This window comes from Patagioenas fasciata, chromosome 32 (genome assembly GCF_037038585.1).
Source record: "Patagioenas fasciata isolate bPatFas1 chromosome 32, bPatFas1.hap1, whole genome shotgun sequence".
In the NCBI taxonomy this organism is placed as follows: Eukaryota; Metazoa; Chordata; class Aves; order Columbiformes; family Columbidae; genus Patagioenas; species Patagioenas fasciata.
Genome location: NC_092551.1, coordinates 2,661,362 through 2,677,011, shown reverse-complemented (window position 1 = coordinate 2,677,011; position 15,650 = coordinate 2,661,362). Strand labels below are relative to the sequence as shown.

General features: G+C 57.0%; 1 protein-coding gene and 1 pseudogene across 3 annotated transcripts; one reads left to right on the top strand and one right to left on the bottom strand.

Moving 5' to 3' along the window:
- Positions 1–434: 434 nt before the first annotated feature.
- MCOLN1 (mucolipin TRP cation channel 1) lies at positions 435–15,115 on the bottom strand. Of its 3 annotated transcripts, XM_065859297.2 has the most exons (14): positions 15,043–15,115; positions 14,767–14,957; positions 13,362–13,529; positions 13,120–13,279; positions 11,474–11,561; positions 11,124–11,220; positions 9,258–9,357; positions 9,076–9,182; positions 7,494–7,643; positions 7,022–7,123; positions 4,672–4,794; positions 4,357–4,563; positions 2,858–2,988; positions 435–2,591 (listed from the first exon to the last, which is right to left on the bottom strand). In XM_065859297.2, the coding sequence occupies exons 1-14, from the start codon at positions 15,056–15,058 to the stop codon at positions 2,555–2,557; spliced, it is 1,677 nt and encodes a 558-aa protein (XP_065715369.1). In that variant the 5' UTR covers positions 15,059–15,115; the 3' UTR covers positions 435–2,554. The 3 variants fall into 3 exon arrangements, with proteins under 3 accessions (XP_065715369.1, XP_065715367.1, XP_065715368.1); XM_065859295.2 differs by having other exon boundaries at positions 9,076–9,357; XM_065859296.2 differs by lacking the exon at positions 435–2,591 and having other exon boundaries at positions 2,854–2,988; positions 9,076–9,357.
- LOC136114019 (5S ribosomal RNA) lies at positions 8,710–8,828 on the top strand (annotated as a pseudogene).
- Positions 15,116–15,650: the final 535 nt, after the last annotated feature.

Genomic DNA, 15,650 nt, shown 5'->3' with positions numbered 1-15,650 from the left:
CCCCCCAGGGTGACAGCACCCCCAAGTTTGTCCCCATGGTGACAACACCCCAAGTTTGTCCCCATGGCCACCCTAGGGTGACAACACCCCCAAGTTTGTCCCCATGGCCCCCCCAGGGTGACAGCACCCCCAAGTTTGTCCCCATGGTGACAACACCCCAAGTTTGTCCCCATGGCCACCCCAAGGTGACAGCAGCCCAAAATTGTCTCTATGGTGACAACACCCCCAAGTTTGTCCCCATGAGCCACCCCCAGGGTGACAGCACCCCCAAGTTTGTCCTCATGACCCTCCTGGGGTGACAGCACTCCCAAGACTGTCCCCATGGTGACAACACCCCATGTTTGTCCCCATGAGCCCCCACTCAGGGTGGCAGCACCCCCAAGTTTGTCCCCATGGTGCCCTCAGTTGTCCCCCCAGCAGCACAGACCCCCAGCTCTCCGAGGTCGCTTTATTGTCCCCTTCACTGTGACACCAACGGGGTGGGGACACCCCCAGTGTCCCCACATCGGGCACGACCCCCCTGGGCTGAGTGACAGGGACAGGGCCCCAATTTGGGGTTAAATCGGCCCATTTTGGGTGCGGGGTGGGGGGTGGCAGCGCCTGGCACAGTGGCCGCTGGTCCCGCTCCAGCCGCAGCAGCTGCTCCCGCGGTGACAGGAGGTGACAAACCGGGATGCGCTGCCACCCCCTGTCCCACGGGGGACAAGGGACACGTGGCTCTCACCCCCCTGCCCCGGCGGGTGACATGGGGGGACAATAGGGGGGTGGCTGTGGCCCTTTGTGCCCAAAGTGTCCCCTGAAATGGCTGAAATGGCTGCAGGGCTTGGGGACAAGTGCCAAATGGTGCCACGGGGCAGCCGGGCTTGGGGACAAGGACAGGGACGTGATGCCGATGGGGACAAGGGGTTTGAGGACAAGGGTGAGGACATGTCCCCGATGCAGCCAAGGGGGTGCCTGGCTTGGGGACAAGGACAGGGACGTGTCCCTGATGTGGACAAGGGGCTTGGGGACAAGGACAGGGACGTGTCCCTGATGTGGCCAAGGGGCTTGGGGACAAGGACAGGGACGTGTCCCTGATGTGGACAAGGGGCTTGGGGACAAGGACAAGTCCCTGATGAGGCTAAGGTGCTGAGAAGCTTGGGGACAAGGACAGGGACGTGTCCTTGGTGTGGCCAAGGGGTTTGGGGACAAGGACAGGGACATGTCCCCAGTGCAGCCAAGGGGCTGTTTGGCTTGGGGACAAGGACAGGGACACGACCCTATGGGGACAAGGGGCTTGGGGACAAGGACAGGGACGAGTCCCCAGCACAGCTGAGGGGCTGTTTGGCTTGGGGACAAGAATGGGGACAAGTCTCTGATGTTGCCACGGGGCAGCCGGGCTTGGGGACAAGGACAGGGACATGTCCCTGATGTGACCAAGGGGCTTGGGGACAAGGACAGGAACATGTCCCCAGTGGGACATGTCCCCAGTGGGACTGGCTTGGGGACAAGGACACAACCCTTATGGGGACAAGAAGCTTGGGGACAAGGACAGGGACGAGTCCCTGATGTGGCCAAGGGGCTTGGGGACAAAGGTGGGGACATGTCCCCAGTGCAGCCAAGGGGCTGTTTGGCTTGGGGACAAGGACAGGGACACGACCCTATGGGGACAAGGGGCTTGGGGACAAGGACAGGGACGTGTCCTTGGTGTGGCCAAGGGGTTTGGGGACAAGGACAGGGACAAGTCCCCAGCACAGCCGAGGGGCTGTTTGGCTTGGGGACAAGAATGGGGACAAGTCCCTGATGTGACCAAGGGGCTTGAGGACAAGGACAGGAACATGTCCCCAGTGCAGCCAAGGGGCTGTTTGGCTTGGGGACAAGGACACAACCCTTATGGGGACAAGAGGCTTGGGGACAAGGACAGGGACGAGTTCCTTATGGGGACAAAGGACTTGGGGACAAGGACAGGGAGAAGTCCCTGATGTGGCCAAGGGGCTTGGGGACAAAGGTGGGGACATGTCCCCAGTGCAGCCAAGGGGCTGTTTGGCTTGGGGACAAGAACACGACTCTTATGGGGACAAGGGGCTTGGGGACAAGGACAGGGACGAGTCCCTTATGGGGACAAGGGGCTTGGGGACAAGGACAGGGACGAGTCCCTTATGGGGACAAGGGGCTTGGGGACAAGGACAGGGACACGACTCTTATGGGGACAAGGGACTTGGGGACAAGGACAGGGACAAGTCCCTGGTGCAGCCAAGGGGCTTGGGGACAAGGGCAGGCAGGGACACGACCCTTATGGGGACAAGGACAGGGACGTGTCCCTGATGTGGCCCAGGGGCTTGGGGACAAAGGCAACAGACCTGGGGGTGTCACAGAGCTCCAAGCGTCCCCCCCAAACACATCCAAGGGGTCAGAGGCCCCACGTTGATCACAGGGGGTGGGGCACAAGTGTCCGTCCGGTGTCCCCACGCGCAGGGGACGCTGTCACCATCTGTCCCCCCTCTTTGGGGTGTAAAGTGGGTAAAATTAGCTGATAAAATAAATTAAAACCTGGGGGGTGTGTGGAGGGGGTCCCTCAATTGACCAGCAGCGCGTTGTCCTGCAGAGGAGCCCTGCGGGGAGACAGGAATGGGGTGAAAAGGGGCAAATTTGGTGAAAAATGGCGTTGATTTGGGAACGAGAGCGCAAGGGACACCCCAAAAGTGACGTGGGGGGGGGACACGGGGGGTGACACCCACGTGTAACATCCCCCATGGGCTGGAAATGCCCTAAAATCAATGGGAGTTCTCCCCTCCTGGTGTGGAGAGGGAGGGATATGGGGGGGTCATGAGTGTCACCAAATGTCCCCAAGTGTCCCCAAATGTCCCCAAAAACTCACCGCTCGCAGCAGCAGAAGACGGAGCAGCCGGGGGGGCTGTGGCGGCGGAATTTGCCGGATTTGGGGGTGTCGGTGCACTGGGCGATGAAGGTTTGGAGCTGGGATGTGGGTGCGTCGCCCTCGCATTGGTGCTGTGGGGATGAAAAAGAGGGGGTTTTACCCCAAAATAAAGGGAGGGGAGTGACCCTGAAAATGGGGTTTTTAGTGGGGAAAGGAGCCTGGATCCCCCAGTGACAAAAATGGGATTTTTAATGGGAAATAAGACGCTGAAAATGGGGTTTTTAGTGGGAAAAGGGATCCTGAAACGCCCTCTGGTGACAAAACCCAGGATTTTCAATGGGAAATAGGACCCTGAAAATGGGGTTTTTAGTGGGAAAAAGGCCCCTGGATCCATCTGGTGACAAAAAGCAGGATTTTCAATGGGAAATAAGACCCTCAAAATGGGGTTTTTAGTGGGAAAAAGGACACTGGATCAACCTGGTGACAAAAAGCAGGATTTTCAATGGGAAATAAGACCCTCAAAATGGGATTTTTAGTGGGAAAATGGACATTGAATCCCCCAATGACAAAAAGCAGGATTTTCAATGGGAAATAAGACCCTGAGAATGGGATTTTTAGTGGGAAAAGGACCCTGGATCCATCTGGTGACAAAAAAAGAGGATTTTCAATGGGAAATGAGGCCCTGAAAATGGGGTTTTTAGTGGGAAAAGGACCCTGGATCCATCTGGTGCCAAAAAGCAGGATTTTCAATGGGAAATAAGACCCTCAAAATGGGGTTTTTAGTGGGAAAAGGACCCTGGATCCATCTGGTGACAAAACCCAGGATTTTCAATGGGAAATAAGACCCTGAAAATGGGGTTTTTAGTGGGAAAAGGACCTTGGATCCATCTGGTGACAAAAAGCAGGATTTTCAATGGGAAATAAGACCCTCAAAATGGGGTTTTTAGTGGGAAAAAGGACACTGGATCAACCTGGTGACAAAAAGCAGGATTTTCAATGGGAAATAAGACCCTGAAAATGGGATTTTTAGTGGGAAAAAGGGACCCTGGATCCATCTGGTGACAAAAAGCAGGATTTTCAATGGGAAATAAGACCCTGAAAATGGGGTTTTTAGTGGGAAAAAGGACCCTGGATCCATCTGGTAACAAAAAAAGAGGATTTTTAATGGGAAATAAGACCCTGAAATGGGATTTTTAGTGGGGAAAAAGGGACCCTGGATCCATCTGGTGATAAAAAAAGAGGATTTTCAATGGGAAATAAGACCCTGAAATGGGGTTTTTAGTGGGAAAAGGACCTTGGATCCCCCAATGACAAAAACCAGGATTTTCAATGGGAAATAAGACCCTCAAAATGGGGTTTTTAGTGGGAAAAAGGGACCCTGGATCCATCTGGTGACAACAAACCCAGGATTTCCAATAGGAAAGGGAACACCAAACCCCTCCAGTGCCAAAACCATTCCCCCCCTAAAACCCAAGCGGAGTTTAAGATTTAGTCCTGACCTTAATGGTCTCGTAGGAGCCGGTGATGAGGGCGATGAAGAGGCTGAGCACCATGTAGATGAAGAGGCTGATGAAGGTGTAGAGGTAGATTTGGCTGAAGAGCCACACCAGGTAACTGTGCTGCTGCATCTCGGCGAACGTCACAAACATGTCGTCGCCATTAATGAGCGAGAAGAGACACTCGGACACCATGGAGAGCGAGCGGAACTGCGGCGAGAGGCCACAAAGCGTCACCGGCCCGAAATGGCGATGATTTGGCCCCAAACGCCACCTCAATGCAAGCGGACGGGGGGGTGACATCCCCTAAAATGTCACCTTGACGTGATAGGGCCCCAGGACGATCCACCCGCAGAAGCAGTAGCCCAGGTAGATGACGGCCACGCAGCAACAGAAGCGGATGACGTTGGGAAGCGCCACCCGTAAGGTGACGATGAGGATCTGCGGGGATGAAAATGACATGGGATTTGTTAGAAGGGAGGTTGAAAAGTCATCTTATCCAGAGAGGGGACACGCAGGTGAGGTTACAAAGGGAGCGGGGGGGTTTGAGTGAGCTGTGAGCTGCCTCAAAATGGAGGCAGAGTCACCTCAGGGGTCAAAATGGCGCCGCAATCACCTCAGGGATTGAAATGGCGGTGCCAGAATCACCTCAGGGATCGAAATGGCACCAAAAGTCACCTCAGGGATCCAAATGGTGCCAAAAGTCACCTCAGGGATCCAAATGGCCCAACCAGAATCACCTCAGGGCTCAAAATGGCGGCACCAGAATCACCTCAGGGCTCAAAATGGCGGCACCAGAATCACCTCAGGGCTCAACATGGTGGCATCAGGGACATCAAACTGGCTTTAAAACACAAAATGTGGGCCCAGGGGCACCTGTATCACCTCAGGGCTCAAAACTGTGACATCAGAGGCAGTAAAAACACCTCAAAACACAAAATGGTGGCACCAGAATCACCTCGGGGCTCAAAATGGTGGCACCAGAATCACCTCGGGGCTCAAAATGGTGGCATCAGGGACATCAAAATGGCTTTAAAACACAAAATGTGGGCCCAGGGGCACCTGTATCACCTCAGGGCTCAAAACTGTGACATCAGAGGCAGTAAAATCGCCTCAAAACACAAAATGGTGGCACCAGAATCACCTCAGGGATCAAAATGGTGGCACCAGAATCACCTCGAGGCTCAAAATGGTGGCATCAGGGACATCAAAATGGCTTTAAAACACAAAATGTGGGCCCAGGGGCACCTGTATCACCTCAGGGCTCAGAATTGTGGCACCAGAGGCAGTAAAAACACCTCAGGACACAAAATGGCGGCACCAGGGGCACCAGAATCACCTCGGGGCTCAAAATGGCGGCACCAGAATCACCTCAGGGCTCAACATGGTGGCATCAGGGACATCAAACTGGCTTTAAAACACAAAATGTGGGCCCAGGGGCACCTGTATCACCTCAGGGCTCAAAACTGTGACATCAGAGGCAGTAAAAACACCTCAAAACACAAAATGGTGGCACCAGAATCACCTCGGGGCTCAAAATGGTGGCACCAGAATCACCTCGGGGCTCAAAATGGTGGCATCAGGGACATCAAAATGGCTTTAAAACACAAAATGTGGGCCCAGGGGCACCTGTATCACCCCAGGGCTCAAAACTGTGGCACCAGAGGCACTGAAATCACCTCAGGACACAAAATGGCGGCCCCAGGGGCACCAGAATCACCTCAGGGATCAAAATGGCAGCACCAGAATCACCTCAGGGATCAAAATGGCGGCATCAGGGACATCAAAATGGCTTTAAAACACAAAATGTGGGCCCAGGGGCACCAGAATCACCCCAGGGCTCAAAACTGTGGCACCAGAGGCACTGAAATCACCTCAGGACACAAAATGGTGGCCCCAGGGGCACCAGAATCACCTTGGGGCTCAAAATGGCGGCACCAGAATCACCTCAGGGATCAAAGCGGTGGCACCAGAATCACCTCAGGGATCAAAATGGTGGCACCAGAATCACCTCAGGGATCAAAATGGTGGCACCAGAATCACCTCAGGGATCAAAATGGTGGCATCAGGGACATCAAAATGGCTTTAAAACACAAAATGTAGGTCCAGGGGCACCCGTATCACCTCAGGGCTCAAAATTGTGGCACCAGAGGCACTGAAATCACCTCAAAACACAAAATGGCGGCCCCAGGGGCACCAGATTCACCCCAGGGTTCAAAATGGCGGCACCAGAATCACCTCAGGGATCAAAATGGTGGCATCAGGGACATCAAAATGGCTTTAAAACACAAAATGTGGGCCCAGGGGCATCAGAATCACCTCAGGGTTCAAAACTGTGGCACCAGAGGCACTGAAATCACCACAGGACACAAAATGGCGGCCCCGGGGGCACCAGAATCACCTCGGGGCTCAAAATGGCGCCACCAGAATCCCCTCAGCGTCACCCACTCCTCCCAGTTTGGTGTCACCAGCAAACCGGTTGATCCCTCATCCAAGCCATTGATGAATCTATCGAACAGCACCGGTCCCAGCACCGACCCTTGAGGGACTCCACTAAACAACGGGGTGAAGCGCCCATTGTCACCCCAAGGTCCCCATTGGAGCGGAGCCAGGTGCCAACCGTCAGCTCCGAGCACGGAGATCGTCCCCTGGTGTCACCATCACTCACGTTGTACTTCTGGAAGAAGGTGAGGTAGCGGATGACGCCCACCCAGACCAACAACGTGGACGTGCCCAGCAAGATGCTGCAGACATCGTAGCTGGCAAAGTTCTGCGGGGACAGAGGTGACAACGGGCATGAGGCGCCATCCCCGGTGTCCCCAATGGTGTCCCCAACCCCCTGTGCCAGCCATAAGCGTCATGGCGGTGCCACAAGCCACGCTGTTCCAGCAATGCCTGTCCCTTTGTTGTCACCAAGGGAAAAATGGGGTCCCTCCCCGACCAGGATGTCCCCATTTTGTCCCCTAACCCACCATCGCGGCCCTGGTGACACCCATGGCACACAACACATAGCCAAGCACCCAGAGGTGGCCGCTGTGTGGCTTTGCCACCCACCATAGCAAAATATCCCCTCCCCGGAGCACAGGGCCACCCAAAGCTTCGCGTCACCCCCCGTTGTCACCCCCCGGTGTCCCCGTCACCTTGGACTCGATGCCGATCTTCATGATGGTGCCCAGCACGGTGAGGACGTCGCTGATGACAAGGAGGATGTACCAGCCATTGAGGAACTCCATGCGGTCACTCAGGCCCACGCCGCGGTCGTAACGGCGCCGGAAGAAGCGGCAGAATTCCTACGGGATCGGGGAAAAGCAAAAACCAACCCAAAAATCAGCGTTTTACTTACGGTCAGCAGGGTCAGAACTGCCTGAATTACAAGTGTTGTCGCGTTTATCTACAGGAGAACGTGCTGAGTAGCCTCACAGAAGTTTATAGTGTTGTTGTTCAGTGTTGCAAAGTGAATAATGATGAGAAAAACAACAATTTGGACGTTTCTTTTTGGGGTATCTGGGCAGGAACAACCCCGGGTTTCAGTGTAAGTTGGGAATGAACTGTTGGAGCGGTGAAAAGGGAGCTGGGGGTCCTGGGGATAGCAGGGTGAGCATGAGAAAAGGGTTTAGTTCAGATACTGTCAGGGTATACTTGGGGAACATATATATATACATATATATAATATATACAGCCATAGCATGCTGAGAATGCCCCATCTCATCTGATCTGGGAAGCTAAGCAGGGTCGGGCCCGGTCAGTGCTTGGATGGGAGACCAATGGTACCTGGGGGGGATTAGAAGGGGGTGGTCAGTGGGTCAGAGAGGTTCTCCTGCCCCTCTGCTTTGCCCTTTAGTTCAGATACTATCAGGATATACTTGGGAAACATATATATATATATACACGTATATATGTAATATATACTGCTATAGCACCCTGAGAATGCCCCATCTCATCTGATCTGGGAAGCTAAGCAGGGTCGGGCCCGGTCAGTGCTTGGATGGGAGACCAATGGTACCTGGGGGGGATTAGAAGGGGGTGGTCAGTGGGTCAGAGAGGTTCTCCTGCCCCTCTGCTTTGCCCTTTAGTTCAGATACTATCAGGATATACTTGGGAAACATATATATATATATACACGTATATATGTAATATATACTGCTATAGCACCCTGAGAATGCCCCATCTTGTCTGATGTGGGAAGCTAAGCAGGGTCAGGCCTGGTCAGTGCTTGGATGGGAGACCAATGGGACCTGGGAGGGGATTAGAAGGGGGTGGTCAGTGGGTCAGAGAGGTTCTCCTGCCCCTCTACTCTGCCCTTTAGTTGAGATATTATCAGGATATACTTGGGAAACATATACATATATATATAATATATACAGCCATAGCACCCTGAGAACGCCCCATCTGGTCTGATCTGGGAAGCTAAGCAGGGTCGGGCCCGGTCAGTGCTTGGATGGGAGCCCAGCTGGGAATAGCGGGTGCTGTGGGCTGAGCCAGCACTGGGCCCTTGTGGCCAGGAAGCCAATGGGACCTGGGGGGGATTAGAAGGGGGTGGTCAGTGGGTCAGAGAGGTTCTCCTGCCCCTCTGCTCTGCCCTGGGGAGGCCACATCTGGAATAGTGTGTCACATCTGGAATAGCGTGTGCAGTTGTGGCCCCTCAGCTCAAGGACAAGGAACTGAACCAACGCTCTGTGATCCTGTTTTAATGTCACCTCCCGCCGTCCCCACGTCACTCACGTGCTGCAGCATCAACCCCCGGACGATGGAGCGCGCGCAGAGGACGAACGACAACGAGCACACCAGGATGACAACGACGTCAAAGAGCAGCCGGAACGAGTTGTCACCTGCAAGGGGAGCGGGACGGTCACCCGGTGTCCCCTGGTGGCACCGCTTGGGGACAGACGCCACCATTGTCACACCTCGGCCGAAGACGCTGGGGTCTTTGCACTCCTTGATGTCGGCTCGGTTGTCCAGGCGGATTTTCACCCGGCCGCTGTGCGCCTTGTTGTCAAACGTGATCTGGGGACAAAACGGGGACCGATTCCTCTTTATATTTCTAGGATACGCTATAAATTATTTGCTACATCTGGAATTCAGAAGCCGCTGTTTGCGCATCATGAACCTTAAAAGAGAGGAATCGCTTCAGGACGTCGCAGGGACAACACCCGCTTGACATCGGTCTCCGAATTCGGGAATTCAGAGAGTGAGGAAGTTGTTCAATTGTCCACATCAGTCAATTTTTAGCCTTGTTTATACTGACGTGGCCCCATGTCCCATTATCCCCAGTGTCCCCATGTCCCAATTCCCCCTCCCCACTGTCCCCACGTCCCAATTCCCCCTCCTCAGTGTCTCCATGCCTCTTTATCCCCACTGTGCCCCTGCCCAGTATCCCCATGTCCCACTGTCCCCATATCCCATTCCCCCCTCCCACTGTCCCCCTGTCCCATTATCCCCACTGTCCCCATGCCCCATTCCCCCCTCCCCACTGTCCCCATGTCCCATTATCCCCAGTGTCCCCATGTCCTATTCCCCCTCCCCACTGTCCCATGTTCCATTATCCCCAGTGTCCCAATATCCCACTGTCCCCATGTCCTAATTCCCCCTCTCCCTGGTGTCCCCATGTCCTAATTCCCCCTCTCCCTGGTGTCCCCATGTCCCACTGTCCCCAGTGTCCCCACTGTCCCATTCCCCCTCCTCAGTGTCCTCATGTCCCAGTGTCCCCATGTCCTATTCCCCCTCCCTGCTGTCCCATGTCCCATTATCCCCAGTGTCCCCATGCCCCATTCCCCCCTCCCCGCTGTCCCCATGTCCTATTCCCTCTCCCCACTGTCCCATGTCCCATTATCCCCAGTGTCCCAATATCTCACTGTCCCCATGTCCCAATTCCCCCTCCCCACTGTCCCCATGTCTCATTCCCGCCTCCCCAGTGTCCTCATGTCCCAGTGTCCCCACGTCCCATTCCCCCCTCTCCAGTGTCCTCATGTCCCAGTGTCCCCATGCCCCATTCCCCCCTCTCCAGTGTCCTCATGTCCCAGTAACCCCAGTGTCCCCCTCCCCACTGTCCCCATGTCTCATTCCCCCCTCCCCAGTGTCTTCATGTCCCAGTGTCCTCATGTCCCATTATTGCCAGGGTCCCCCTCCCCACCATCCCCATGTCCCATTATCGCCAGGGTCCCCCTCCCCACTGTCCCCATGTCCCATTATCCCCAGTGTCCCCATGTCCCATTACCCCAGTGTCCCCCTTCCCACTGTCCTCATGTCCCATTATCCCCAGTGTCCCCATGTCCCATCATCCCCAGTGTCCCCATGTCCCATCATCCCCAGTGTCCCCATGTCCCATCATCCCCAGTGTCCCCATGTCCCATCATCCCCAGTGTCCCCCTCCCCACTGTCCCCATGTTCCATTATCCCCAGTGTCCTCCTCCCCACTGTCCCCATGTCCCATTGTCCCCATGTCCCAATGCCCCCTCCCCACTGTCCCCACGTCCCATTATCCCCAGTGTCCTCCTCCCCACTGTCCCCATGTCCCAATTCCCCCCTCCCCACTGCCCCCACGTCCCATTATCCCCAGTGTCCCCCTCCCCACTGTCCCCATGTCCCATTATCCCCAGGGTCCCCCTCCCCACTGTCCCCATGTCCCAATTTCCCCCTCCCCACTGTCCCCATGTCCCATTATCCCCAGTGTCCCATTCACCCCTCCCCAGTGTCCCCATGAGGGCCAGCGCCACCCTGGTTGCGTCACCCCCGTTGTGTCACCCCAGTTGCGTCACCCCGGCCGCACTCACCGTGATGGTGAAGGTGTAACAGTCGGGGATCTCGTTGTTGATGATGGTTTGGATGTTGATGGCCTTCAACTTGAACTGGATGGTGACATTGATGAGCCTGCAGGAAGGGACACACATCAATCCTCCTCTGGGGGGGGGGTCAAGCATAATAAACCCCCCAAAAACCACCCCTTGGGGTCCAACAACGCACAGATGGGGGGAAGCATCATCCTGGGGGGGGCGGATGGCGCTGGGACTTGAAATGAGTGGATTTTAAACGTCCCAATTTCGGTTCAGCCGACACCGACCGGATGTTCTTGATGCCAAATTGTGGCACATTGCGGATTTTGGGGGGGCGTCGGTGACTTTACTTGTGAAATTTGAGGGTGAAGTTCTTGTAGCCGCGCTCCAGCTCGGGGGGAAGGGGCTGCGGGTCCTCGGGATCCACGCCCAGGCAGTCTGTGCAGAGGGAAAAACACCGTCACGGACCCCAAAAAGCCAGTAAAATGACCCAAAAAGCCACTCCAGGACATGGCGGTGGCCTTAGTGTCCCCAAAACCCACCAGTGATAACCTCAGGGTTGATATTGAAGGATGTTCGAGGCCACTCAGACCCACTCAAACCCCATAAAGGGACCCAAAACCCACCCCAGAACCCACTGGTGGCCGCAGGACAAGCGACCTCAACCCCATTGTCCCCAAAACCCACCAGTGACAACCTTGGGGTCAATATTGAAGGATGTCTGAGGCTTCTCAGACCCCCTCAGGACCCAGTGGTGGCCCCATTGTCCCCAAAATCCACCAGTGACAACCTCAGGGTCAATACTGAAGGACACTTGAGGTCCCTCAGCCCCCTCACACCCCATAAAAGGTCCCAAAAGCCACCCCAGAACCCATTGTTGGCCCCAGGACGAGCGACCTCAACCCCGTTGTCCCCACAACCCACCAGTGACAATTTTGGGGTTGATGTTGAAGAATGTCCAAGGACCCTCAGGACCCAGTGGTGGCCCCATTGTCCCCAAAACCCACTGGTGACAATCTCAGGGTTGACATTAATGGATGCCCAAGCCCCACACTGACCCCACAAACCCCCTCATACCCCATAAAATGACCCAAATGCCACCCCACGACCCACTGGTGGCCGCAAGACGAGCGACCTCAACCCCGCTGTCCCCAAAACCCACCGGTGACAACCTTGGGATTGATGTTGAAGGACGTCCAAGGCCCCTCCGCCCCTCAAGCCCCATAAAAGGACCCAAAACCCATAAAAGGACCCATTGTTGGCCCCAGGATGAGTGACCTCAACCTCGTTGTCCCCAAAACCCATCAGTGACAACCTTGGGGTCAATACTGAAGGACGTCTGAGGCTTCTCAGACCCCCTCAGGACCCAGTGGTGGCCCCATTGTCCCCAAAATCCACCAGTGACAACCTCAGGGTCAATACTGAAGGACACTTGAGGTCCCTCAGCCCCCTCACACCCCATAAAAGGTCCCAAAAGCCACCCCAGAACCCATTGTTGGCCCCAGGACGAGCGACCTCAACCCCGTTGTCCCCACAACCCCCCAGTGACAATTTTGGGGTTGATGTTGAAGGACGTCCAAGGCCCCTCAGGACCCAGTGGTGGCCCCGTTGTCCCCAAAACCCAGTATTGACCCCAAGGCTGTCACCAGTGAAGAACACCTGAGGCCCCTCAGCCCCTTCAAACCCCATAAAAGGGCCCAAAACCCACCCCAGGACCCATTGTTGGCCCCAGTACAAGCGACCTCAACCCCACTGTCCCCACAACCCACCAGTGACAATTTTGGGGTTGATGTTGAAGGACGTCCAAGGCCCCTCAGGACCCAGTGGTGGCCCCGTTGTCCCCAAAACCCAGTATTGACCCCAAGGTTGTCACCACTGAAGAACACCTGAGGCCCCTCAGCCCCCTCAAACCCCATAAAAGGTCCCAAAAGCCACCCCAGAACCCATTGTTGGCCCCAGGACGAGCGACCTCAACCCCGTTGTCCCCACAACCCACCGGTGACAACCTTGGGGTCGATGTTGAAGGTGTCGTTGGCCGGGTCGATGCGTCCTTTGCGATAATACTGCTGGCAGAGCAGCAGCGCCGAGTGGTTCCCCCCGGGGTCCCCCCGTGCGTAGGCGTAGCGCCCGATGCTCTCGTTGGGAATGGCCAAGTACTGCAGTGGAAGAAAACATCCCCTCAGTGTCTCCGAGTCACCTCGGTGTCCCCTCAGTGTCCCCTTAGTGTCCCCTCATCACCTTCTCCACGGCGTAGAAGACGCGGTCGTAGAGATCGCGCTGGGTGTAGACGGCGTAGGAGTCGTCGGCGCCGTCCACGTAGCCCTTGAGGAAAAGGTGCTTGAAGGCCACCGTGTTCTCCTCCTTGAATGTCACCACCATCTGGTTGCTGAGCCCAAAGAGGATGAGCTGAGGGGACAAAGGTGACAAGGAGTCAAGCCTGGAAATCTTCGAGGTGCAGCCCAAAAAGCAGCTGTTGTGCCCCAAAATTGGGGTGCGGGGGGCAAAGTGGCAGCAGCCGACGCGGAGGTGGCCCCAAGGAGACAAGGGGTAGGGAGAAGGTCCCCGAGGTTGTCTCCAACTCTAGCTGGTGGCCCCCAAAGGCCACCACTCCCCAGTGTCCCCACGTCCTATTCCCATCATCCCCAGTGTCCCAGTCCCCCTCTCCCCAATGTCCCCATGTCCCAGTGTCCCCATGTCCCATTCCCCCTTTCCCCAGGGTCCCCATGTCCCATTATCCCCCTCCCCAATGTCCCCATGTCCCATTATACCCCTCCCCAATGTCCCCATGTCCCATTATCCCCAGTGTCCCCACACACTGGTCCCCAGTGTCCCCATGTCCCACTCCCCCTCTCCCCAGTGCCCCCATGTCCCATTATCCCCATGTCCCCACATGCTGGTCCTCAGTGTCCCCATGTCCCATTCCCCCTCTCCCCAGTGTCCCCATGTCCCATTATCCCCAGTGACCCCACACACCGGTCCCCAGTGTCCCCATGTCCCACTCCCCCTCTCCCCAGTGTCCCCATGTCCCATTATCCCCATGTCCCCACACACCGGTCCCCACTGTCCCCATGTCCCATTCCCCCCCTCCCCACTGTCCCCATGTCCCATTCCCCCCCTCCCCACTGTCCCCATGTCCCATTCCCCCCCTCCCCACTGTCCCCATGTCCCATTCCCCCCCTCCCCACTGTCCCCATGTCCCATTCCCCCCCTCCCCACTGTCCCCATGTCCCATTCCCCCCCTCCCCACTGTCCCCATGTCCCATTCCCCCTCTCCCCACTGTCCCCATGTCCCATTCCCCCCCTCCCCACTGTCCCCATGTCCCATTCCCCCCCTCCCCACTGTCCCCATGTCCCATTCCCCCCCTCCCCACTGTCCCCATGTCCCATTCCCCCCCTCCCCACTGTCCCCATGTCCCATTCCCCCCCTCCCCACTGTCCCCATGTCCCATTCCCCCCCTCCCCACTGTCCCCATGTCCCATTCCCCCCCTCCCCACTGTCCCCATGTCCCATTCCCCCCCTCCCCACTGTCCCCATGTCCCATTATCCCCCTCCCCACTGTCCCCATGTCCCATTATCCCCCTCCCCACTGTCCCCATGTCCCACTGTCCCCTCCCCACTGCCCCGGTCCCCTTGTCCCCACACCTGGACGGTGACAAGCAGGATCTTGGCCAACTGCAGCCCCAGCTTGACGGGCCGCCGGCCCCGCGCCCGGTACTTATCGCAGGGGCTCATGAAGAAATACTTGAGGCGGCGGCGCAGCTCCTCCTCCTCCGCCAGCACCGGAGACTCCGCCGTGCCGTAGCCGGGGCCGTGGCCCAGCAGCCGCTCGCTTTCTGAGGGCAAACAGCTCGATAAGCGGCGGGGACCGGGGGCCTCGGTCGCTCCCGACCCCCCCGGCCCGTCCCGGCTCCCGCTCACCGGACGCCGCCGCCATGGCGGCTTCACTGCCCGCCTCACATGACCGGAAGTGCCAGGCTGCCCGCCCCTTTAGGGCGTGGCCACGCCCACCCCGCGGCCGCCGCTTGGCTGTGGCCACGCCTATTTCACCGCCCACCCGGAGGTGGCCACGCCCACGGGTAGTGATGGCCACGCCCACCCAGCTCTGTCGCTCCCACAGGGGCGGTGACGTGAGCGTGGGGGCGTGGCCATGGGGGAACATGTCAATAGATGTCACACGTGGCCTCGGGGACACGTCCATGGATGGTGACATGTGGCCCAGGGGACACGTCCATAGATGATGACACATGGCATGGGGGGACACGTCCATGGATGGTGACACGTGGCATGGGGGGCCATGTCCATGGGTGGTGACATGTGGCCCAGGGGACACATCCATGGTGGGTGACACGTGGCCCAGGGGACTCATCCATGGACAGTGACACATGGCATGGAGGGACATGTCCATGGGTGGCGACACATGGCATGGGGGGACCTGTCTGTGAATGGTGACACGTGGCATGGGGGGACATGTCCATGGGTGGTGACACATGGCATGGGAGGACATGTCCATGGGTGGTGACACATGG

Excerpts from the sequence above, each read along its gene's own strand:
- MCOLN1 (XM_065859295.2), bottom strand. Across the intron at positions 13,530-14,766 it reads TCCTGCTTGTCACCGTCCAG|CTCATCCTCTTTGGGCTCAG; the intron begins GTGTGGGGACAA and ends TTGTCCCCTCAG. Across the intron at positions 4,564-4,671 it reads TGGGGCCCTATCACGTCAAG|TTCCGCTCGCTCTCCATGGT; the intron begins GTGACATTTTAG and ends CTCTCGCCGCAG.